The sequence below is a fragment of the Urocitellus parryii genome, chromosome 4, assembly GCF_045843805.1.
Source record: "Urocitellus parryii isolate mUroPar1 chromosome 4, mUroPar1.hap1, whole genome shotgun sequence".
Lineage (NCBI taxonomy): Eukaryota > Metazoa > Chordata > Mammalia > Rodentia > Sciuridae > Urocitellus > Urocitellus parryii.
In genome coordinates this window covers 52,674,506-52,701,179 of record NC_135534.1, presented here as the reverse complement: position 1 = coordinate 52,701,179, position 26,674 = coordinate 52,674,506, and the positions used below count along the sequence as shown (strand labels likewise).

Sequence of the window (26,674 nt, the reverse complement as noted above, 5' to 3'; positions counted from 1 at the left end):
GATTCAGTAAAAACACTGATTATAAACGAATTTAACCAAATGCTATACTTTAATCAAAATATTGATTACAGATTTAATAAAGTTCTTCCACAATTTTATTAAAATCACAAATTTAATAGATCCTCTATACTTCAAAAAACTATTAAAAAGGATTACATGTTTTATCCCGTGATTACAGAATTCACTGCAACCTATTTAAACTGGTCACCATGATAACAGCGGTATGACTCGCACGCAGCAGCTGTCGGACGATGAACTAATGATTGGGTGAGATGAACGACTGAATGGAATCGTGCTCAACAATCTAGAGAAAAAAACAAGGCTGGCCAGGCCCCGCCTCCAGAGGACACGTCAGCCAGAGGCCCCGCCCACGGCTGGGCGGAGCGGCTACGCCTTCCGGGCTTTGGCTGGGACCCGCGCCAGCGCCAGGCTCAGACTCCAAAGCCGCAGAGCCCTGAAGGTCCCGCAGGCTCTTGGGCCGGCTGCTGCGGACACGCCAACATCCTCGGAGCTATAATTCCGAAGAGGGAAACAACAGAGCCATAGGCAGAGCTTGCGTCGGACACGCCCCCGCGGGCAGTGCTTCCGGGGCAGGGGGCGGGGCCTCCGGAAGTGACCGGTCGCCGTCTGCTGTTCGTTGTTTTAGTGGCTGACGGGAAGGAGAGGCCCGAGCTCCGACAACGCCGCGGGGCGGCAGTCACGACCAGCTCCTGGGCGGTCGCTACCTCCTGGACGAGCCAGAAGCGAGGACTGCCGGCTGCTGAGCTGCGAGCGCTATTCCCGCTCGCCTTTGGATCTCATCATGTCGCGGGGCTCTATCGAGATTCCCCTCCGGGACACTGACGAGGTAGGTGTCCAGTGTGTAAGGGGTGGGGGTCGTGAACTTGGACTATGACCCCCACCGACTTCGCTAGACTTCGTTTCCGAAGAGGGCACACCCTTCTCCCGCAGAAGCCTCGATCGAAATCCCCAGCCAAAGCCCTGATCACCTTCCCCCGCCCCTGCGCTGCATCCCGGCAGGTTACTGGAGGAGTTCTTGAAAGTTCCTCTCCAACCTGTTTTTATTTGACAGTACTCTTATTTTTTTCCCCGATTCACCGGCGCAGGGGCGTGAGAGTGCCCAATAAACTGAAGCACCTCACAGATTACAGAGGTGGGCGCCGATGTCACCGTGATCCACCTGCTACTCGAACTCCTAGGAATATATAGCAGGTTGCCCCTTATGCATTAGAAACTCGAGTATGTCGTGGTACACTATGTGCGAAGTAAACTTAGCCACTACTGCGTGCTGATGGAATTAACCCCCTTTCCCTTACACTGCCTCATTCATGGGTGGCCTTTGGTTTGTCTGAGTAAATCTCAGCTTTGATGTTCAATCTTCTTGGATATTGCATGTACTTATTTTGGTTGGTTGGTTTGAGGTATAATATTCACTTATAAAATCCAGTTTTCTTTTGTATATATTCCCAAAGTTGTGAAACTATTACCTCCATCTAGTTCCAGAACATTTTTCTATTATTATTTTTGTTCCCACATTCAGTAATGATTGTGACACACAAATGTTGCTTCCATGATTTATGTGTACAGTGGCATTCAACTTTGCATGGCCTCTAGAGTCATGTTTCTCCAAGGTGTCAGACCTATGGCATCATTCTTCAGGGTGCTTATCAGCACTTTATTTGGATTTATAGATGAAATAGGGTTTTGTTTTGTTACTTTTGAGTAAACAAAGCATTTGTAGCATTTTATAGTTCTAGTATTTGGGGACAATTACCAGTGTTCTTTGTTTCTCTAGACTTTTACTTTAATGTGTTAGTAGTTTGTTTGTCCTGTGCTCCCTAAATATTAATACATATTGGCCAAAACACAGACATATGTTTTCTCTCAAATGTGGAAACTAAAAAAAAAAAAAAAAAAAAGACTTGAAAGTAGAAGAGGGACTTTTATGGAATTGGGAAGGGGGAGCAGGAGGAAAAGGGAAATAAGGGAGGTTAAGAAAGAGTAGAAGGGAGGGTGAACATTATCAATGCACGATATCTGCATGTATGAAATTGTCACTGAAACCCATTAATTTGTATAATTAATCTGTGTTTATAAAAACTGTGTGTTGGCTAAACCTTGTTGAAAATGAGTATCCTCTGTATATGTGTGTTGATATATAGTCAGGAAAAACTGAAAAGAAAAATAGGAATTTAAAAAATAAAAATAAGAGATAAAACCTACATTTTGTGTTTTAGGTCATCGAACTTGACTTCGATCAGTTACCGGAGGGAGATGAAGTTATCAGTATTCTGAAACAGGAACACACACAACTGCACATATGGATTGCTTTGGCGGTCAGTGTTCATGTAGCAAATAGTTTTTATTTGTTGACTGGGAAAATATGTGTTTTCTGTTTTCAGATGTAGCAATAGCCAATTTGGGTACATGATAAGTAAATCATTTATATCATCTGTATGGAAATAAATTATCATTTATTGAACAATAAGGCTAGTTTCTTAAGTGATATGCTACTCTGCTGGTAAATTAGTATGTATAAAGATAAAGGCAAAATTCATTTAAGTTAATAGTACTCCAACCCCCTAGTGACAGACAAACCTTTTATTTTGCTAAAATTTAGTGTGCATTTTCTAGAATATATGGAAATGTAATCACACAATATGTACTTTTTTGTTGTTGTTCTGGCTTTCTTCTCAGCATAATTGGTTTGAGATGTATCCATGTTGTTTACTTCTTTTTGAGGCAGAATAGTATTTGTTGTACAACTATACTACAATTTGTTTATTCATTCACTTATTAGTCAACATTTGGATTGTTTCAAGTATTTTGCTGTTACAAATAAAGCTGCTATAAATATTTGTGGAGTTTTTTTTTTTAATATGGACGTGTGCTTTAATGATCTAATTTGATCCTTTACCTTATAGCTGGAATACTACAAGCAAGGAAAAACAGAAGAGTTTGTAAAGTTGTTGGAAGCAGCACGTATAGATGGTAATTTGGACTATAGAGACCATGAAAAAGACCAGATGACTTGCTTGGATACACTAGCAGCCTATTATGTACAACAGGCTCGAAAAGAAAAGAACAAGGATAATAAGAAGGATCTTATTACACAGGCAACCTTGCTGTATACAATGGCTGATAAAATTATAATGTATGATCAGGTAAAACAAATCAAATTTCTTGATATTTCTGAAAGGATAAAACTACCATATGAAAACAAAATGTGTGCGATAGGCAGCAGATGTTTTTGAAAGAATGTTTCTTAAAATAACCATGTTGATATAATCAAAAAAAGAAGAAGAAGAAGAAGGGTTCCTCATTAAAACTGGAATTCCTTCAATCCTTATACTTACTGTTGAAGTAATATAGACAAATTTAGTATGTAAAACGTCCTCCTATGTTGAATCAATAATTCTAACATTTCCAGGTGAAATTCAACCATATTTTAAGGAATCTTGAATATAGTTCTTTGTCATTGTTATTGGCACAGAGGTTTTACATTTTGGGATAATTTCTCATTTTGTAGTGAAGAACTGTTTATTGGTAGCTTGAACATTACAGTTGAGAGCAATAGCCAATTTGGGTACATGATGAGTAAATCATTTATATCATCTGTATAGAAATAAATTATTATTTATTGAACTTTCCTATGTGGTTTTCATTTTTATTTGTACATTTATGGTAAATTATTGTTTACCCTTAGTAAAGTCTAAGGTGATACATTATTTTATAGAACCATTTGTTGGGAAGAGCCTGCTTCTGTCTACTTGAAGGTGACAAAATGGATCAAGCTGATGCACAATTTCATTTTGTACTCAACCAATCTCCAAATAACATCCCAGCCCTTCTTGGTGAGTGATCTTTGCAACCATCTTAGGAATCTAGTTTTTTCAGCATATGTCTAGACTGTATCTCTTTGTAATAGCAACTTAATAACTGAGCTGGACAGCAAAGTAGAAGAGCTTTATCCTGTTAAAAATAAAATGATCTACAATAGATTATTGTTAAAATTGCAAAAATAAAATATATACCAGTTAAAAGTAATTTATTTGCTTCCAGAAAGTCAGTAAACAATCTATACTTAGACAACTCAAGTTGTTGCAATTATTCCGTTATAACATTTAATATAAAGACAGAACATCCTGTCTTTGACATAAATTAATATACCCAAATGGAAAACAAGTTTTTAATGTGAAATCGTGTTCATTATTTTTAAGTATTTCTTACTGAAAGATGTATTAAATTTAAGTAGTTAGTATAAAGTGTAGTAAATTTGTATTAATCAGACAGTGCATGTTTATTTTTTTTTTTTAAATCATTACAGGTAAAGCTTGCATTTCATTCAACAAAAAGGATTACAGAGGAGCTCTTGCTTACTATAAGAAGGCATTACGTACTAATCCAGGATGCCCAGGTAAAAGAAAAACTTTATTTTAGGTCTAATCTGTATATGGCCCAACTTGAAATACTGATAATTTGATAGTTTCTTATGAAGTCAGTTGTGAAAAGATACTACTGGAGTATTAAAATGACAGAATCAAGATATTTTTTCTTTTGGGAGGTGGGGGGCAACCAGTGGTTTAACCCAGGGGTACTTAACCATTGAGCCACATCCCCAAACCTTTTTATTTTTTATTTTGAGACTGGGTCTTGCTAAGTTCCTTAGAGCCTCAGCCTCCTGAAAGATTATTTTTTCTTAGTGTTATCTTTGATTTAATAGCTGGATAATGGATCATATTATAATCTTTTGCCCTATACAACTTTTATTTCTGTTTTAATCAGCCTTTTTTTAAATTTTTTTTAGTTATACATGAACATAATATTTTATTTCATGTATTGATTTTTATGTGGTGCTGAGGATCGAACCCAGTGCCTCACCTGTATGAGGCAAATGCTTTGTCACTGAGCCACAATCCCAGCCCTAGTAAGCCTTTTTTTTTTTTTTTTTTTTGCCACTGTGACTAAATGACCCAACCAGCAGAATTGTAGAGGAGGAAAGGTTTATCTGGGGGCTCACAGTTTTAAAGATCTCAGTCCATAGACAGCAGTCCATTCTTTGGGACTCAAGGTGAGACAGGACATCATGGCAGAAGAGTGTGGTGAAGGGAAGCAACTCACATGATGATCAAGAAGCTGAGAGAAACTCTACTGGCTAGATACAAGTATATACCCTAAAGCCATGCCCCGATTCCCACCTCCTCCAGCCAAACCCTACCACTTCAGTTACCCCTCAGTTAAATCCCTATCAGAGGATTAATTTGCTGATTGGGTTAAGACTCTTACAGTCCAGTCATTTCTCCTCTGAACCTTGCATTTTCTCCCACATGAGCTTTTGGGGGGAACCTCACATCCAAACCATGACACTTTGCAAAATGTTATTCATTTAGCAGATGTTTACTGGGTACCAACACATGTTAGCACTGTTCTTAACCTTGGAAATGTAGCAATGAACCAGAGATCAAAGTCCCTACCCCTATGTAATTTACTTCCAGTGGGGAAGAAATGAGGAAAATGTATACTATGTAAGATATTGCCAAAGGCTGAAAAGAAGAATAAAGCAAAAAAGGCCTATGAGAAGCATTGGGAGTTGGTAAAAAAGGTGACCAAGGAAATTCATCATAGATAATAACATTTGTGTAAAGACCTAAGAAAACTTAAGAGCCATGCATATATATGGGAGAGTATCATTCCCAGAGGAACATAGGAGTTACAAAGTACTGAAGGAAGATTGAGAAACAGTAATCTCTGCGGGATGTGGGGGGAGAGGATAGTAAGAAATGGGATCAAAGATATAACCTAGTACTAATCATGTAGGGCATCCTAGATTATTATCAGTTTTTAATGTAACAGAGATAAAAAGCCATTGGAGAACTTTGAGCAGAAGAAAAGCATAATCTGACTTAGAGTTTAAAAGAGTCATTTGAGCTTCTGAGTTGAGTCTAGAGTGGGATGTGGGTGAGTAGGCAATGACAGAAGTAGGATGACTAGGGAGAAGGTTATCACAGTCATCCAGGTCATGTGTGATTGTGGCTCATCTGGGTGCTAATAGTGGCAATGGTACAAGTAGTCAGATTCTAGATGTAATTTGAAGGGAGAGCTGATAGAGTAGATGTGATGTGTAAAGACAAGAGTAAGAAGCAAAGGTAACTCTTGAATAAGCAGTAGGAAGAATGTAGTTATATTTTACTACATTTGGAAAAATAGTTCAAGGGGAGCTAGTTTTAGACATGAAAAGTTTGAAGAGGCAACAAGGGAAGAAAGAGATCAGACCTTCAAGAGTTCAGGAAAAAGGTCTGGGCTGAAGTAATGAATTTGGAAGTCATCAACATATAGATGGTATATAAGCTATGAGACTACATGAAATTACCAGGGGAGTGAATGGAGACAGAAAAGAGGTCCTGGGTGAAGCTCTAGAGCACTCTGATATTTAGAGGTGAGGAAAATGAGAAAGAATCAGCAAAGGGACCTGAGAAGGAAAAGCTAGATGTATAGGAGGAAAACAAGGTAAGTGCAGTATAAAACATTTTCATAAAGAATAGGTATATTGTTAGGCCAAATAAAATAGGGGCAGAGAAATGATCTTTGGATTAAAGAGCATTTAGATCATTAATGACCTTGATAAAAGCAATTTTTTCTGGAATGGTGGGAGCAAGCACCTCACTGGAGTGAGTTCAAGAGAAAAATGGAAGGAAAGGAATTAGAGACAGCAGTTGTTGTGTGTTTCAAGGAATTTTGCTCCCAAGGGAAGAACAGAAATAAATTGATAACTGGGAAAGGAAATTAATTCAACAAAGGATGTTTATAGGGATGGAAATATAGCATAGTTGGTGGAGTGCTTGCCTAGCCTATGCAAAGCCCTGTTTCAATCCTCAGCACTGTAAAAAAAAAAAAAAAAAAAAAAAAAATGGGGGAATGCTTGTATGTGAATGAGGATGATCCAGTAGAGAAGGAAAATATATTTTATGCAGGAAAAATAGGGAAGGGTTGGTGAAGCAGTGGCCTCAAATAGATGAAAAAGAATCCAGTGACTATCATAGAAGTTGGCCTTAGGTAGGAATTGTTTGTGTTCTGAATGGTCTTGAAATGAGGTAGCACATATAAGCATAGATCTGAAGGGAATGATGGTATATATGTGGAATTGGACACAATATTTGAAGTCTTAATGAAATTTTTCTCTTTTTAAGTATTTCTCTTCAAGAATTTGAAATTGAGTGAGGCATGTTGATGAAGGTAAAATATAGCAGGGGTGTTAGGAGAAAGAATAATACCAATATTATTATAGATGTTCTGTTCAATGATAGAAAGAGGTGAGAGAGGTAGAGAGTGTTACAGTCTAACCTCTAGTGAAATCAATTTGTGGTAGGCCAAGCAATTTTGTAGTGTAGCTATACTGAGGCTAATTTGGGGAATTTTGCAACTCATAAGTAGAAAATGTTTAAGCATTCTTGTAATTGAACTCTAAAAATGCTTAATTTGACAAATTGAATGACTTGATTTTATTTTTAGCTGAAGTTCGTTTAGGAATGGGCCATTGCTTTGTGAAACTTAACAAACTAGAGAAAGCCCGTCTAGCATTCAGCAGAGCCTTAGAACTCAATTCCAAATGTGTGGGAGCATTGGTTGGCCTGGCTGTTCTAGAACTCAACAATAAAGAGGTATGTAAGGGAGATATTTTTGACTCATTTGTCTAACCTACAGTCTTGTAATTTAAAGTTCTCAGGGCAGATATGCCTTAGAAATCAAGACTTTTGATTATAGAAAGGTTAATATGGTACTTATACTGCATAATATATAATACTTAAGTTATTGGGGCACTGCCCCCAAAGTACACATATTTCTGTGGCAAAATGGTTACTTTTCATACTAATACGATAGCCTCACAATTCGGATAAAGGGTTCCCATCAAGTGAATTTGCTCCATGATTACAAAAACCTGGATATTTTTTTAAAAAATTGTTTTTGAATTTCACATAAGGATTGTAGACCTGTGTATCCGTTTGGAATGCTTTCAGTTGCAAGTAACAACAACAACAACAAAAAAAAAAAAACAGTTCAGCAACTTGAAAACATAAGGGTTTTAAACCAAATGTCTAAGCTCTCAGATATGGCACTTCAGAGTCATCAAACCGAGAGTTTTTAAAATATCTTTCTATCCACCTTTCCTTAGTGTGGTAGGCCAAGCAATTTTGTAGTGTAGCTATACTGAGGCTAATTTGGGGAATTTTGCAACTCATAAGTAGAAATGTTTAAGCATTTTTTTAAAATTTATTTATATGCACACTGAACCTATTGCCTCTCACATGCTAGGCAAATGCTCTATTCAACCCCAGCCCAGTGTGTATGGCCTTTCTGCATCATGTCTGTCACCTCATAAGATGGCTGCCACCTTTCCAGGCATCTTGTTATTACACTAGAGGAGAAAATGGAAAGGATAAAAGTATTTCTTAGAGAATCTCTATCTTATATTGAGAAGTTCCCCCCATCATGTTTCTTATTTATTACTGTCCAAAATAAGGTCACCAGTGTTTCTCAGCATCAGCACTGTTGTAGCATCTCCCCACTTGAGAAAACCAAAAAATGACATTGTTCCTAGTTCAGAACCTCTGCTTTAAACCAGTCTCCAGAAATGAGGAATAGATTCTCTTGACTGATGAAAACCAATAATGGGATTGTGAGGAGGGGAAGGGAGCTTTCCTTCCTGAAATCACACAGGCTATAAAATTTCCATTTTTTTAGTAGGGAAAGAGAAGCAAAATCATTGTTGTGTTATCCATAGATATGGCTGTCACACCAAAAAGACAGCTGAGGCAGGAACTAAAAAGTAGATAAATCTCAAGAACTGAACAAGAGAATAAAAAGAGGAAAAAATGGGGCAACCCCCTGGGTGGCAGAATATTGAGGATTAAAAGGGGGATTTCATTGCAAATGCAACATCAATATTTAAAATTCACAAGAGGCTGATCTTTCTTGTTGCAATGGCAAAATGGCACAATTTGCTCAACATAGCATATAAAGTATATAGCTCAATAAATACAAAGTTCATTAAAGTTGTTGAAAAATAGGTTTGGGCAATATTTTCTAATATTTGCCCTTGGAGATCAGTATGAACTATTTAAAACAATAAAAGCAAATGTATTTATTATATGAACCTAGTGTCAGAGAATAAGGAATTCTTTACAGTGAGGGTGCTTTTATAATTAGTTAGTTGGTTTGTTTGATTTTTTTTCAGTACTGGGGACTAAATTGCTCTAAAACTAAGCTACATTGCCAGCTTTTTTATTTTTTATTTTTGAGACAGGGTCTTGCTAAGTTGCCCAGGCCTGCCTTAAGCTTATAGTTTTCCTGCCTTAACCTCCCAAATAGCTGGGATTATAGGTGTAACTTATTATTTAAGTTTTGTTAAGAAAACTAAATTCTAACAATTTGGGGACTCGTTGATTGAAATTTGTCATTCTTGGTAATGACTAACTATAATAAGAGTTGTATCTTGGTGTCTGAATTTAGGATTATATAACCTTATTTTTTTGAGGATATAAAGAAAATTTTGAATAAGTGCTAATTAAGTAATGTTTCCACTCCACTCTGTTGCAATGTTTTCTTTTAGGCTGATTCCATCAAAAATGGTGTCCAGCTTCTTTCCAGGGCCTATACTATTGATCCTAGCAACCCTATGGTATTAAACCACTTGGCAAATCATTTTTTCTTCAAAAAGGTAGGAGGAATCATTTATTTTTAAATCCTGATTTTTGTTTTCCTGAATGTAGTTGATTCCTTATTTTTTTTTTAACTTGGAAAAAAAATTGAAAATGTCAAAAGAGTTTTTTCCAAATTAGTTTATATTAGTTACTTGGGCTTGGATATATTTGTTTATTCATTCATTTACTTAATATTTATTGACATTTATACTGTGTATGACACTGTGATATGAATGTGGAGATGAGTGAGACATGGTTTCTGCACTCAAGGAGATAAGTTTCATAGAAAACACAGTTGAGTAAGCAAATGTAAATGTAAAAATAAAGGTCTCTGCCAACTAATGGTAGAAAAATTAGGAAGTGATCAAGTGATTATGAAGGGTTTTCACCACAACGGAAAAGCTCTCAAACTAGGTTTTTAGGAGGTGAGCATTAAGCAGTTGAAAAGGGAAAGATAGACTTCTTAAAAATAGTCTCAGCAGTTTAGTTCAGTGAGAGCATAGCATGTGGTGGACTTTTTGACCGGCAATGCATTGGATCCAGAGAGTGAGGCATTTGTGTAGTAGAATTTGGATGTACTTATGTGGGTAACAAGGAGTCATTGATATTTTTATGTTTGCAAGTTTACTGTGATACATTTTTAAAGTTGCCACTAATTCTGTAGAAGCAGTGATATTTTAGGTATATTAAAATATGTAACCAAGATTTTGTTGACAGAGTTTTTATAAAGTGAACATGAAAATTTAACCTACCGTATTGAAACCAGATACTAAATTATACTAAGAATTTTAAACCAGTTAAATAGCAATTTAAATAAAAGCTCACAAAAATGTATCAAATCTTATTGGTAAGAGCTACTATGTTGTTATCAATATGCATTCCAAGTATTCTGTAATCTTCACAACAATTCACTGAAATAAGTAATCTCCCCATTTTGTGGATGAGCAAACTGAGGCATAATTAATAGCCTAAGTGTACATGGCTACTAATCGTAGTTTTTACACTGGCTATAGAAGTACACTGTACTTTCATATGAATTACGATTAAGCTTTAGGCTATAATGGTTATAGTACTAATAGACAACTATTTAGGGAGAAGATGGAAATGTGTTATATACATAAATGAAATGTTATGATTTATAGAGCAGCTAATCCAACTTAATCTCTGTTATTCAGGATTATAGTAAAGTCCAGCACCTGGCTCTTCATGCATTCCATAATACAGAAGTGGAGGCTATGCAAGCAGAAAGTTGCTATCAGCTGGCCAGATCATTCCACGTTCAGGTAATATGATTTTATAACATCTCTAAATATCTAGTTCTTGCATTTATAGTTTTTCAGCTCTTTTTAACCTTTTTTTAACCTTTTTTTGTGGTCTTATTTGTTTGTTTTTAGGAAGATTATGACCAAGCTTTTCAGTACTACTATCAAGCCACACAGTTTGCCTCATCCTCTTTTGTGCTGCCATTTTTTGGCTTGGGACAAATGTATATTTATCGAGGTGACAAAGAAAATGCATCTCAATGTTTTGAGAAAGTTTTGAAAGCTTATCCTAATAATTATGAAACTATGAAAATTCTTGGTTCTCTCTATGCTGCCTCAGAAGATCAAGAAAAACGAGATATTGCCAAGGTAAATTTATAAAAACCTTGACAAAGTCCTTATTTCTTGTTTTGTTTTGTTTTATTTGGTATCAGGGATTGAACCCAGTGGCACTGAGTCACATCCCCAGCCCTTTTTTATATTTTACTTAGAGAAAGGGTCTTGCTTAGGGCTTTGCTAAGTTGATGAGGCTGGCTTTGAACTTTCAGTCCTCCTTCCTCAGTCTCCTGAACCACTGGGATTATAGGTGTGCACCACTATGCCTGGCTCATTTATTGTTTTTGCTAGTAGAGCTACAGTAGAAGCAGTTTTGTTAAATGAGCTTGTTCTGCTTTAGATAAAAAAGCAGTTGACTTTAAGTTAGCTAAGTTAGCCACCATTTATTACTTTTACAGCACTTATATGATGCTCTCTTTATCCCAGGGCCATTTGAAGAAGGTCACAGAACAATATCCCGATGATGTTGAAGCTTGGATTGAATTGGCACAAATCTTGGAACAGACTGATATACAGGTATTGTAGTCATGCTTTTCATCTTCTATATGTGTTTTTTGTAAACATGGTGTACTATTTCTTTTTGATTTGCACACATACCGTATTTTGTCCACTGCAAAAATACAGGGTGCCCTTTCAGCCTATGGAACAGCAACACGAATCCTTCAAGAGAAAGTGCAGGCTGATGTTCCCCCTGAGATTCTAAATAACGTTGGTGCCCTCCATTTTAGACTTGGAAACCTAGGGGAGGCAAAGGTAGGAAAATTGAAATCTTCCCTTCTTTTATACTTGATCAAGTTGAATGCATATTTTATAGATGTATCAAATCTTTTAACAATGTAATTTTTCTTCCTCACAGAAATATTTTTTGGCATCATTGGATCGTGCAAAGGCAGAAGCTGAGCATGATGAACATTATTATAATGCCATTTCTGTTACCACATCATACAATTTAGCCAGGCTGTATGAGGCAATGTGTGAATTCCATGAAGCAGAAAAACTATATAAAAACATCTTACGAGAGCATCCTAATTATGTTGACTGTAAGAATTTTAAATTTGCTTATGTAATAAAATTCCCACAATAGCAGCAAAAACTTAGTTGGGGAAAAAAGTCTTAGAAACAATCGTATATTTTGAAGGTTCTGGTGTCCCTTTTTGTTCAGGGCAGATCTGTGGCCTTAAAAAAAAAAAAAGGACAGCTTCACTTACATTTATCCTAGAAAACAAAAGAAACAACAAAATTTACTTGAACTATATTCAATGAGGCTATGTTCAGTGGGTCTGCTACCTTTGTTAAGCTTTTAGTAACTCCTTGGCATATTTTGATAGTGGATTTACTTTTGTAACTATCCTTTGATTTCATATCAACATTTTTACGTGTTTATAAGAGTAAGAGAAGTGGTTTTCCTTGAAACAATTATTACTCAAATGTCCTACTTTGAGTTTTTACAACTTAGACATTGTAAAATATTCAAAGTTTATAATTAAAAAATAATTTACAATAACATATAGTAGTCCCTCCTTATCCATAGTTTCACTCTCAGTTTTATTTGCCCACAGTTCAACTGTTGTCCCAAAGTGTTACACAGAAAATTCCAGAATTAAACAGTTTATAAGTTCTAAATTGTACACCATTCTAAGTAGTGTGATGAAATCTTGTCCTATCCTACTCCATCTAGCCCAGGATATGAATCATCCCTTTGTCCAGTGTATCAATGCTGTATATATTACCCATCTGTTAGTAACTTAGTAGCCATATCAGTTAATAAGGAAGAAAAATGAATAAATTATATGCTGAGGTTACTAAGATCTATATAGTACAATAAGAGATTTTTAGAGAAAGATCATATTCATGTAACTTTCATTACAGTATATTGTTGTAATTGTTCTATTGTTTTATCTTTTACTAATTTTTTTTTTTTTTTTTTTTTGGTACTGGGGATTGAACTCAGAGGCACTTAACCACTGAGCCACATTCCCAGCCCTATGTTTATATTTTATTTAGACACAGGGTCTCACTGAGTTGCTAAGTGCCTTGCCATTGCTGAGGCTGGCTTTGAACTTGTAATCCTCCTGTCTCTGCCTCCTGTGCTGCTGGGATTACAGGCATGCACCACCGCGCCTGGCTTACTATCTTAATTTATAAGTTAAACTTTATCAGATAAATTCTCTATATATATCAGAAAAAACCCATAATTATAGTGTTCATTACTATCTACAGTTTCTAGCATTTATTGGGGGACTTGGAATGAATCCTTCAAGGATAATGGGGACTTCCGTACTTTATTTAAAAGTACCTAAAACATGTTTTGATTCTAGTCAGATCTTTTTTTTTTTTTTTTTTTTTTTTGCATCTGTCTTGCCATCATGGATGCAAAAGTGATTTAGAATAAATAAGATTTTAAAAAAATATTTTTTTAGGCATCAATGGATCTTTTATTTATTTATATGTGGTGCTCAGGATTGAACTCAGGGCCTCACACATACGGGACAAGCACTATACCACTGAGCCACAACTCCAGTCCATGAAACAAAATTTTTTAAGTTCTTGATAAACCTTTATTTATTTTAATTTATACGTGGTGCTGAGAATCGAACCCAGTGCCTCACGCATGCCAAGCAAGTGCGCTATTGCTGAGCCATAACCCAGCCCTTCTTTTCTTTTTATATGTAAGTGTATATGTGTATGTGGTGCTGGGGATCCAACCTAGGGCCTTGTGCATGTGAGGCAAGCACTCTACCAACTAAGCTGTATCCCCAGCTCAAGAATAAATAATATTTTAGTTGAATAACAGATTGAATTTAAATTGATTTGATAGGTAATAGCCATTATTGTTTTTTTGTTTTGTTTTTTGATACTAGGGATTGAGCCCAGGGACACTTAACCACTGAGCCACATCTCTAGCCTTTTTTTAATATTTTATTAGAGACAGGCTCTCACTGAATTGCTTACGGCCTTGCTAAATTGCTGAGGCTGGCTTTGAACTCACAATCTTTCTGCCTGAGCCTCCTGAGCTACTGGGATCACAGGCATGTGCCACCACTGCACCTGGCAAATTATTGGTTTCTTGAGGAGAAATTTTCCAGAGAAAACAACTTAAATTTGTATGGAACTATATTTTTTTTAAGTGGAAGAACCAAGGTCAGAACTCAGGCCTTCTAACTGATGGTCTCTAGTAGCTATTCACTACTTTTCATATGACTACTTTTCATTCACTACTTTTCATACCAGTTACTTTTTTTTAAGAAAAAATAACTGGTAGTAGTATACATTGAAGAGAAATTGGAAACAGAACTTTTAAAATAACTTGGCTTGAGGTAAGGACTTGCAGCAGGGAGCTAGCTTTTGGAATGAACTGGAAGAGATGAATCTTAGATTTCAAGCATGAGACTTGATTCCAAAATTATAACTCAATAGGTTGATGTTTGATGTTTCTTCACCTATGAGACTTTCTGTTCCTTATATGGATGTATTAACAAACACAATTTTCTCAAAAGTATGACTTTAAAGTTATGATCATTTATGGCTAATATTTTGAACATAAAAACTTTTGAATGTATTTTTTCAGGCTATTTGCGTCTAGGAGCCATGGCCAGAGATAAAGGAAACTTTTATGAGGCTTCAGATTGGTTTAAGGAAGCTCTTCAGATTAATCAGGTTAGTAATACTGACTCTTGAGAAATAATTATTTTCACTTTATACCCTGCTTTTCTTTATTTCTCTCTTTCCCTCTGTCCCTCCCTCCCTTCCTTTCTCTCCTCTCTTTCTTCTCTGTACTAGGGATTGAACTTAGGACCTTGTGCATGCTAGGCAAGCATTCTACTACCGAGCTACTTTCTCAGCTCTTCTTATTTTTTGCTTTTGAGACAGAATCTTACTAAATCACCCAGGCTGACTTCAAACTTGCAATCCTCCTGTTTCAGCCTCCCAAATAGCTGGAATTACAAGCATGTGCTACTATGCCTAGCTCTGTTTTTCCTTTTAATGACTCGTGTTTCTAATAATCTTGGCATCCTTCTGGGTTTGTTTTGTTTTGTTTTGTTTTGCTTATTTTTTTTTTTTTGGTGTTGTTTTTTTTCTTTCCACTTATATAAGATATCGAAGAGTATAGTAGGTTGCATGATTAATCATGTAATAAGGGGGACTACGTTATTTATATAGATCTCTTCTATGTCCCTTCTTGTTCCTTCTATTTCCCCATTCTATCCTTTCACCTATACATCAACATATGACATAGCTCAGGTGTCTTTTATCCTCTCTACTTTCTTCACATATAAGGATTTAGTTGCACTGTATGAGAAAAGTTTATAGTATCTTAGCATTTTAAATGGAACTTTAGAGGTCGTCTAAATTAATTACCTATGCCATTAGCAGCATACAGATTCTTTGCATTATTTCTGAGAATTTGTTTGTAGATGGCCAGAGCACGATCTTGATGACGCTTTTGCTGTAAGAAGAAACAAGCGTTATTAAAAAATTTAAATTTTTTTGGTTTAATTTAATTTTGGTTGTAGCCAATCAGAAATAGATTTCACATTACTGTCTAGTACACATGTAATGTATGTGTATACAAACAACTGAAAGTTTTGCAAATCATCATTTGCCCTCACCAATGGGCAGTATAGTGATATTTTACTGTATTCCTTTCTGTTACACTTTATATACTGATAACTATACATTAAGCTAATTTTGCAACTCACTAACGAGTCTCAACTCTATTTGAAAGTTATAACACATCATTTGTTAGCTATCATGGAAAGATGGTTGATCTTGCTCATTAAGTTACCAATTTTGTTTCTTTATACATGTGTGTTTCAGGATCATCCAGATGCTTGGTCTTTGATTGGTAATCTTCATTTGGCAAAACAAGAATGGGGTCCAGGCCAGAAGAAATTTGAGAGGATATTAAAACAGCCCTCCACACAGAGTGACACTTACTCTATGCTAGCCCTTGGCAATGTGTGGCTCCAAACTTTGCATCAGCCCACCCGAGACCGAGAAAAGGTAATCTGTTTTATCTTTTTAAGCAAAACTGAGATTCTGCATGTTGGTTAAATTTTTTTAATAATGCTTGATTCTTCTTTCAGGAAAAGCGTCATCAAGATCGTGCTCTGGCCATCTATAAACAAGTTCTTAGAAATGATGCAAAGAATCTGTATGCTGCTAATGGCATAGGTAATTAAAAGACTTGGGTATCCATAATGATTTGTGAAGTGAATGCTTTTGGAGGCATGTTTGTAAATCAGGTTTTTCTCTCTAACTATGTAGTTGTTTTAAAATTGTGCTTTTAGCCAGCCTCAGCAATGGCAAAGCACTAAGCAACTCGGTGAGACCCTGTCTCTAAATAAAAAATACAAAAAAGGGGGCTGGGGATGTGGCTCAGTGGTCGAGTACCCCTGATTCAATCCACAGTACCAAAAATATATATAAATAAATAAATTAAATTGCGCTTTTAGTTGTTTTTCTGGCTATGGTTAGAAAATTTTTGAATGTGAGCCTTTTTATAACTTTAGGAGCTGTTTTGGCCCACAAAGGATATTTCCGTGAAGCTCGTGATGTATTTGCCCAAGTAAGAGAAGCAACAGCAGATATCAGTGATGTGTGGTTGAACTTAGCACACATCTATGTGGAGCAAAAGCAGTATATCAGTGCTGTTCAGATGGTAATGTCTTATCTTTCAATATATCTTCATGTCACATTCATTGATAAACAGAATTCCTTAACCATTCTGGCCCTCTTGTGGAGCTGCATGAATTCTCTACTTTGTTCAGAGGTTTATAATTATATAATGATAAGGACAAACTTTGATGTCCTGATAGATGTGAGTCCTGGTTCCGCCACTAATTACATGCCTTGGGCAAAGAACATTTTCTTTGACCTGGTTTTCCTATCTATGAAAGGGAGATAATTGTACCTTAACCACATAGAATTTTGTAAGGATCCAGTATTTGGCACTAACATTCCTAGAATACTCTTTACGTATCCAGGAAAAGTAGATTTAATATTTGTTCAGTTGTTGAACTGAACTGAGTTTCAAAAAGGTTAAATGACCTACTTTATTTATTCATTTACTTATATGTGTATTTTGAGATGGGGGTCTCTGTGTTGCCCAAGATAATCTTAAATTTCTGGGCTCGGGCAAGTGATCCTCCTAGTTAAGCCTCCTGAGTAGCTGGGATTACAGGGACTATACTTATCTTAGATAGCTTCTTTTAAAAAAGAAAAAATTATGGGGATAGAGTGTCATGCCTGTAGAATTTTTTATGCATATCATATTTGTTGAGTGCTTGAACTTGAAATAAAAGTTGTACTCAGCATCTATAACATTAAAAAGTAAAAAGACTCTTATGCTCATAATTTATGATCAGAAAGAACAAGCTTCTTATAAAAGGCAGAATAAACTAGTATAAGTATAGGCTTTGGGAAGTGGTTTACCTTTTTTTCTAGATACAATTTTTCTAGACACTACTACAGAGTAACAGAACCCAGATTGCATATGGTAATCTCAGAGGTTTTTTTAAGACTTCTTAAGACTTCCTATCTCAAAATGATAATATTTCCCTTTATAAACACAAATAAATCACTAGGGAGAGTTGGGGGGGAACTAACCATTTTCCTTGAAATCATCTTGTCATTTACCTTTGACAAGATATATTCCATGGTCAAAAAGAGCCATGTTCATGTCACAGTGAACACTGGTATTGTTATATTGGTTTTACCAACAAATTAACAAACAGAACTGTAAGACTCCTTATGCTCCTTTCTGGTAGGTTCCACAAATCTAAATAAAGGCGCTAGAGACTATAACTGAAAGGATCCAGGTATATAACTTCTATTAAGTGGCCAATAAATAGATTGTAGGTAGTATTGCTAAGCATATGAAAAAGAGTTTCCAGGGCTAGGGATGTGGTTTAGTGGTAGAGTGCTTCCTTAGCATATGTGAGGCCCTGAATTCTGTCCCTAACATTGGGAGAAAAAAAAAAGAAGAGAAAAGGAAGGAAGAGGAGAGAAGAAGCGAAAGGGAGGAGGGAAAGAAGGAAGTTAATAGATTTATGTTTCTGTGATCAGATTTTTATGTTGTGAAAATGTTTCCTGATGAATGTAAAAAAAAAAAAAAAAATTCTCAAATTATTCTCTAAAATTAACCAGAGAAGAATACATTTTCACAGAGCTTTAAAATGGCTTAAAATTTTGCTACAAAATGAAAATATCACTTACTCTGTTGTATTTTTAATTAACTTTTTCTTTTCTTTCTTTCTTTTTTAGTATGAAAACTGCCTTAGAAAGTTTTATAAACATCAAAATACTGAAGTTGTGCTCTATTTGGCCCGGGCCCTCTTCAAATGTGGCAAGTTACAGGAATGCAAACAGACTCTACTGAAGGTAATAGGGAGAATTCACTCTTACTCTTGTCCATTCCTATGCTGTATTGCATTTTATGTGTGTGTTTGTGTGTGTAAATGTACTAGCACACTTATTTGATTAAAACTCTTCATGTCATTAGATCATATGAGATAATCTGCTTTCTTTTTGTTTACAGGCTAGACATGTAGCACCCAGTGATACAGTTCTTATGTTTAATGTGGCGTTGGTATTGCAAAGATTAGCTACCTCTGTCCTGAAAGATGAAAAAAGTAATCTGAAGGAAGTACTCAATGCTGTGAAAGAACTGGAGCTTGCACATAGGTAAGAGATTTTATAGAATCCACTTTTGAAATGATTTGTCACTTTAAAACTGTTTGTCTTATAAGGTTCAGTGGCACATACCTATATTTGCAGCTACTCAGAGACCCAGGTAGGAGGATTGCAATTTTGAGTCATCCTGGACAATTTATTGAGAATCTGTATCAAAATAAAAATAAACAAAAGCTGGGGATGTGACTCAGTGGTAGAACACTGTGTGAGGCCCTGGGTTTTATTGCTGGTACCACATATACACACACACACACACAACTGTTTGTCTCAAAAAAATGCTGAAAATCACTTTCTTCAAAAAATAACTCCAGGGCTGGGGTATACCTCAGTTGGTAGAGTGCTTGCCTAGCATGCATAAGGCCCTGGGTTCAATCCCCAGCACCACAAAAAAATAATAACAACTCCAAAGCTGGGTGCAGTGACGTAAGCCTGTAATCCTAGCTGCTCAGAAGGCTGAGGCAGGAGGTCACGAGTTCAAAGCTAGCCTCAGCAACAAGGCTGAGCAACTCAGTGAGACCCTGTCTCTAAATAAAATTTAAAAATAGGGCTTGGGAAGTGGCTCAGTGGTTGAGTGCCCCTGAGTTCAATCACCAGTACCAAAAATAAATAAGTAAGTAACTCCATTAGAATCATTCTGCCAATATTTAAACCAAAGCAGATACTTACCACCAGGGGGCACCAAACTGTAGCCCTTATCCTGCCATCATGTAGCTGGGGGCTAGCTTTGTACGCTTGCCCTAGATTGCTCATTAATCTGACAATAATGTGATCTAGCATTTTAAATGCGAAATTTTTAAAGTGCACTTACATTGTTTTTTATTTTTTACAATAGTGTGTCTTTTTAGGATAATGTTGATTTTTGTTAAGATTGAATTAAGATCTTATCTCTTAAATATTGTTTAATAGATTTATTCATCTCATCTAAAACTTTGTTTAACCTTGTATTATTTATTTATTAATTCAGTTAGTGATGAAGTTAAATATTGACATTCCTTCAGGTTTTATCCCAATTGTGTATACATTCTTTTTTTGTTTTGGTATCTGATAAAGTATAGGTGCTTTCATGGCCTAAGTACTCTTATCTCCATATGACATATTTAGTAAATGTAGAGTGTATCAAACATTCATTGCATGGTTTTGGGGGTAATTCTGGATTTTCTGATAATATTAAATATATCTTTGATTTTTTTTGGATAAACTTATGTTTTATTAAACATACTGAATGGCATATTGATGAGCTTTTTTAAAAAATGAGAAATGTGTATATTTTCCTATTGAAATGATAGGCTTTTTATGCATTAAATAATTCATATAAGTTGGGAAATACATAAACCTTTTCTCAGACTGTTTTATAGAAATATAGAGGGTCTTGTTTCATTAGAATCTTTTTTTAAAGCAAATTATTTTCTCACTTCATTTAGATACTTCAGTTACTTAAGTAAAGTGGGAGATAAAATGAGATTCGATTTGGCCCTCGCTGCTACAGAAGCCAGGTAATGTTACTGTATATGGAAGGCATCAAGTGGTCACCCATTTTAGTAATATTGGTGTGGACTGAGAGATTGTCACAGTAGTGAACAGGGTTCGCATCCTCCCAAAAGTCAGTCTTTTTGCACTCTTCATGGGGATGCCCAAACCTGTGCTAAGGCTTTTTCCTTTCAGGAAATTAAGCAAAATTGATTTAGTACAAGTACTTGGGTTCTGGAGAAAAAATGCTATTTCACTAGAGTTAGCTCTGTCACTAGAATCAAGATATGATTCCTATCTTTTGAGTCATATGTGAAGTCAATGTTGGAAATCTTTTTAGCTGTGCAACTTCATATAGGTATCAGCCAATCCTTCTGCTTCAAATTTTTAAAATGCATGTAAGGAAAACAAATGCTCGAAGTTTTAAATAATCTATAGTGTGTTCATGTTTCTCTAAATCTGAACGTTGTAGGCAATGCTCTGATTTACTGAGCCAGGCCCAGTACCACGTGGCCCGGGCACGCAAACAGGATGAAGAGGAACGGGAGTTGCGGGCCAAGCAAGAGCAAGAAAAGGAGCTACTAAGGCAGAAACTTCTTAAAGAACAGGTATCTATTGTTCATTTATGCTAGTATTAAAACATTGTGTGCATATATGTGCTTTGTTTAAAGAAAAAAAAAAGTCCTCTGTTTAGGATTATAATAATGCATGAGCTTTTTCATCTTAAGAACATTTTGGGTTTTTTTTTTTTTCTCCCTAATTTTTTTTTTTTTTTTTTTCCTTAGGAAGAGAAACGTCTCAGAGAAAAGGAAGAGCAAAAAAAGCTTTTAGAACAGCGGGCCCAGTATGTGGAGAAGACCAAAAATATTCTTATGTTTACTGGTGAGACTGAAGCAACAAAAGAGAAGAAAAGAGGTGGAGGTGGTGGACGGGTAAGACAGTATTCCTGCCATTACTAATGACATCATCTCTGTCTTTTGGCTTTTAGAAATGAAGACAATTGGTTAAATTTACTCTCTGCTTGGTTCTTAGCTTTAACTTTCTCCATCATTAAGAGTCTTCCAGTACAGAATTATCTAAATGGCATTTAGTATAGACTTGTCCCCCTGCCCCTTTTTTTTTTTTTTTTTTGGTGGTGCTTGGGGGTTGAACCCAGGGCCACACACACGCTAGGCCAATGCTCTACCATTCAGCCACGTTGGTTCCTAACTTAACAACCATTCAGCTCACAATTTTGAATTCATAGTGATGTAAAAATGATAGCATTCAATAGAGACTGTACTTTGAATTTTGAATTTTAATCTTTTTCCTGGATAGGGATACGCAGTACAATACTCTATCGAGATGCAGGGCAGCAGTAGTGAAACAACTCCCAGTCAGTTGAGTGATGATAAGGGTAAACAATCAAGGTGACAGCATGCTGTGTTGCTAAGCAGTGATGTTCAGTGGGTTAGATGTATTCAATGCATTTTTAACTTACAGTGCATATATCAAGGACATAATTTCATCTTAAGTTGAATATTCATATTTAGAAATGCATTCCATAGTTAGCTAAATGCCTTTTACCTTGTAGTAACCTCTTGAGTTGATGACTTTTGCAACTTTTTAACAGTTGAAACATTCTTCCATTAGGAGTCTTTCAAACAAGGGCCTAGCCAAGCCTCTTTCATGTAGCTTAGTAAGAGATCTTTCATTTGCCAAATGACTATAAACAATATTGTATGGCCTCTTCCTAACCTGTAGCCCCCACTACACCAGCCTGAAAAAAACTGATTGTCTTCTTGTTTGGATTTTAGCGTTCTAAGAAAGGAGGAGAGTTTGATGAATTTGTCAATGATGATACTGATGATGACCTACCTATATCCAAAAAGAAGAAGAGAAGAAAGGGCAGTGGTAGTGAACAAGAAGGAGAAGAGGAAGAGGGTGGTGAGAGAAAAAAGAAAAAGAGGAGAAGGTACTATCATCCTTAGTGTTTTAAATAGCCTTACAAAAGTGGCAAAAGACCCTTCATCTTCTGAGTATGTGGAGAATTTATGAACCACTTAATCTTCCCTAACAGTGAAACTTTTGTGCCCCCACTCTCAACTTTAATCCTAAGACAGACCCCATTTCAGAATCCCCCGGGTGCTTAATTTCCATTCCATCTTTCTGAGAGCTACAAATTAATCATCACTTGTTTTGTGACTTTAAAATTAGAATACTTATTTGAAAATGTATGTGATGTAGAAGGAGAAGATGTGGATTATATTTACACTCGTTCATATCAATCTTGGCAAGTCAACTGAATCTCAGGTTTCTCTCTGTAAAACGGTAGCAGTGATGACCACCTCATGATTTTGCTCAGCGCCTAAAATGTGAACGTGTATGAAAGTGCCCTTTAAACCACCCAGTGTCATTTGCTGTAAGATCAAGGGTGCCTGCTGAGCAGTACTGTTCCTTTCTCATGGCACTTTCCTATCCGGAAACCTTCATTCAGTTATATTACCTAAACCTGCCCTTCCTGGCCCTTAGCTGATTACACATGGGCAAGAACCTGGTGAATTCATTGAGACACTGACCTGGGTTAATTAGAGCTATGATAAGGACATTAGTAGCAGGCCTGGAGTCAGTAGTTGGGAAGGAAAAGGAGGGGAAAGATGTGGAGCTCTGGACACTGGATGTTTTCTCCCATTCTCAATCACTCTACCAAGGGCAGGATTCAAATGTAGATTGATGAGGGGGGAGCTCAGCGGTGACTAAGTCCCAAACATTGCATAAATATGATTTTGCAGACTGAGACAGGTGCACCAAGAGTAAATTGTCGACTCTGCCTTTAAGTGTGCAGTATGGCTGAAGTCAGCACACATGCAGGGGGTAATACTTGATAATCAAGTAGTCGTAGACTTCACAGGCATGACTGCCTCTTGACAAACTCTTGGTGTTCACTGTTTTAAGACCTCCGAAGGGAGAAGAGGGCTCAGATGATGATGAAACAGAAAATGGGCCCAGACCAAAGAAGCGCCGTCCACCAAGAGCAGAGAAGAAGAAGACTGTAAGTTCATAATCCTCTTTTTTCCTTGTTTTTTTTTTTTTTTTCTTTTTAATTCCCACCCCCGATAAAACAGAAAATCATAGCACATTGGAATTATTCTCTCCTTGCAGCTTCTTCAAGTACAGATTTTTTTTTTTAAGTTTATTGGTGGCTTTGTGATTATATCATTATTATGCAAACCTAATTTAATATAAGATGTCCTAATTAATGTAAGAGTCTTGACTAATTTATTTATTATGTTTGACATTCTTTCTTTAGCCCAAGCCAGAACGTCTGCCTCCTTCAATGAAGGGGAAAATAAAATCTAAAGCCATAATATCATCAAGCGATGATTCTTCAGATGAGGATAAGCTAAAAATTGCTGATGAGGGGTAAGAATATTTTCCTTGTAAAGTCTCCTACTGATGTGGTAAAACCAAAAGTGGTTGTTAAATACCCTGTCTGGATTAGGGAAAATACACTTTTCTTTTTCTTTTTTTAATATGAGGGAAAAGAGACTTTTGAAAAATTGGGGGAAACAGATAACTAGGAGTGGTCATTGTGCCAAAATGTCTTTTCTCTCCAGCTTCTTAGAATCTTACAACATGAAGAAACCTTAGCTGACCTCTTATTCCAACCCTGTCAATTTATCCTTTTACATGTTTCTCCCTCATAGAACAAATCCTTGAAATCTTACTTCTTCCTGGATATTAGCTGTTACTTCCTAGGTAACATCCTCCTAAATGAACTTTAATTTTGCTGCTCTGTCACTGACTGACTGACTGTAGTAGCAGCCTGGTCCTGGCCGTGTGCAGATGGGGAGCTTCATGGTTATTTGTTTCCTCCCTTGCTGAGGGCAGTGGTGATTCACCTCTGGTCCTTGGAGGGCTTACCCTATGGTGCTTAGACAGGACTTCAGCTCACATCCCACCTGATGAAGCAGTAATTTATTGCTCTAGGGACCATATCTAATCTGGAGTTGATGATGGAAGTTGTTAAGAAATATTATTTGTAACAGAAAGGATGTTGAGACTTAAACGTGAGGCAAAAGTGAGACGTTAACATGTTGAGGGGAATAAGGGTACTGCTGAGGGACTAGCCTCATAGGGTAGAAATGTGTAGAAATCCATCTGTAAGGATTTGAAGTGCTGCTCTGAAGACACTGGCTGAACAAATTTGGATTGCTTTCCCTAACGCACTGCTTGGCCCATTCTCCCACAGTGTCATCCTGGTCTGCTACATGCATGATCAGTGGAATGAAATGTGTGGTTTTCGAAGAATGAGTCTGTTAAAATGTGAAGGTAGAAAGGTCTGTCCAATATGAGGCTGAGCTGCTGCTAGGCCTATGCCTGAGATCAAGGCCAAGTGTATTTGAAGCACTTGAGTCAGTTAAACTTTATCCTGACCATCATCAAATGTGTTTGTGTATTTAGTCAAATGGATTGAAGTGAAATAGATCATAGAGGACCTATGGACTCTTTTTTTCCCCATAATTGTAGATGGACAGTATGCCTTTATTTTATGTGTTTATTTTGAGGATCAAACCCAGTGCCTCACACATGCTAGGAAAGTGCTCTGCCACTAGGCTCCAGCCCCAGCCCCAGGACCTATGGACTTTAATATACAGAATGAGTGTACACTATCCCCTTTTCAGTCATTCTTCATGTTTTCTCAGAGTGACCTGGGTTATATAATGTGTGTCTGGTTTCTTCTTTCAGATTTAGGTGCAAAGAGCCTTTCTTTACTCTGTAGGATGTCTTAGTTTCTGAAGAGAATAATATGTTTGACCTTCCTAGACTGAACTGTGTAGGACTGACAATGCTGGAGAAGTGCGCCTTCTTTCTCTCCAGCAGCTGTCTGCGTGATTCCAGGAAGCCAAGCCAAGACTCCCAGTTCCTTTTCCTTTTCGTGTATCAGCTGACCATGGGGGGAGAGGTGAAGCTTGGGAGCAAAGGTAGATAAGCTGCAGGACCTGCTTAGTCCAGCTTCCTGTCTTGAATAAAGTCTCATCATGGTTCAGGGGATCTAGGATAGAAATCCCACGACAGAAGAAAACAGTGACTTCACTCTTCTTTAGGTGTCTGGTAGTTCAGATGGTACATAGGACAGGGAGTCCTTGGGACTTCAGAATCTTGACAGCCATTGAGATCCTGGTTTTACCTTGGTGGCTATTAATTTATTTATAAGATTAACAAATCCCTTCCTTTTCCTTTGGGTATGAAATTGGGAAAATTCTCACAAAAAGTGCCTGCCGTGAGCCAGTGAGAATCATCCTTAAGTGTCTTTATTTTGTAAAAACGCATTCTCCAATCATCACAGCCTAAGCTGAGCCTGAGCTGAGCTGAGATGGCCAGAGGCTTCAGTGTCTAACCTGCATTGTTCTCCTGCAGACACCCCAGGAACAGCAACAGCAACAGCGACTCCGACGAGGATGAACGGCCAAAGAGACGCGCCTCGTCCGAGAGCGACTCTGATGAGAACCCCAACAAGTCTGGCAGTGAGGCGGGCAGTCCCCGCAGGCCCCGCAGACAGCAGTCAGATGAGGATTCCGACAGCGACCAGCCATCCAGAAAGAGAAGGCCTTCGGGTTCTGAACAGTCTGACAACGAGTCCGCGCAGTCTGGGAGAAGCCCCTCGGCGGCCTCGGAGAACGACGACTCCCGCGCGGCCTCTCCCAGTGCCGAGTCGGAGCGCGAGTCGGAGCGAGGGTCTGACAACGAGGGTTCCGGGCAAGGCTCTGGCAACGAATCCGAGCCAGAGGGATCCAACAACGAGGCCTCGGATCGAGGCTCAGAACATGGGTCAGATGATAGCGACTAGGTTGTTTCATAAAGGAGCTTCATCTCTGGAGGAGACTTTTTTTTTTAATATATGAAAGCTGTGATAAAAACGTTTCAGATGTTTGGTCAAACAATTGTGAAATTTTTCTTAAGGCGATTTTTTTTCTACCCATTTGTATATTACTAAGCCCCAAGAGACATTTCCTGTGCCGGAGTCCAATATTTGAACCTCTTGTGCAAATGAGAGTATTCTTCATCGTAATATTTGAACCTCTTGTGCAAATGAGAGTATTCTTCATCGTGGTACAGTTCCACCTGTCATATGTGAAAGTGCAGTAAACATAAACCCAGATGCTAAATCATTCCTACAAAGGTTTGACTGGACTGTGGCAGATGTCTCTTCTTTGTATGTGAAGCAGCATACTG

At 37.1% G+C, this 26,674-nt stretch overlaps 1 protein-coding gene across 1 annotated transcript; it reads left to right on the top strand.

Annotated features, from left to right (window-relative positions):
* The first annotated feature begins 231 nt into the window (after window positions 1-231).
* Ctr9 (CTR9 component of Paf1/RNA polymerase II complex) lies at window positions 232-26,291 on the top strand. The gene is made up of 25 exons (XM_026395900.2): window positions 232-847; window positions 2,238-2,336; window positions 2,925-3,164; window positions 3,737-3,854; window positions 4,328-4,417; window positions 7,510-7,658; window positions 9,608-9,715; window positions 10,874-10,981; window positions 11,093-11,329; window positions 11,723-11,812; window positions 11,921-12,049; window positions 12,153-12,336; window positions 14,865-14,953; window positions 16,115-16,300; window positions 16,384-16,471; window positions 16,810-16,958; window positions 18,563-18,679; window positions 18,837-18,982; window positions 20,413-20,484; window positions 20,931-21,066; window positions 21,244-21,390; window positions 22,255-22,412; window positions 23,393-23,489; window positions 23,748-23,860; window positions 25,859-26,291. The coding sequence occupies exons 1-25, from the start codon at window positions 803-805 to the stop codon at window positions 26,286-26,288; spliced, it is 3,525 nt and encodes a 1,174-aa protein (XP_026251685.1). The 5' UTR covers window positions 232-802; the 3' UTR covers window positions 26,289-26,291.
* Window positions 26,292-26,674: the final 383 nt, after the last annotated feature.

Excerpts from the sequence above, each read along its gene's own strand:
- Ctr9 (XM_026395900.2), top strand. The coding sequence starts at position 803 with ATGTCGCGGGGCTCTATCGAGATTCCCCTCCGGGACACTGACGAG. Across the intron at positions 18,680-18,836 it reads GCAAACAGACTCTACTGAAG|GCTAGACATGTAGCACCCAG; the intron begins GTAATAGGGAGA and ends TTTTGTTTACAG. Across the intron at positions 21,067-21,243 it reads AGAAACTTCTTAAAGAACAG|GAAGAGAAACGTCTCAGAGA; the intron begins GTATCTATTGTT and ends TTTTTTCCTTAG.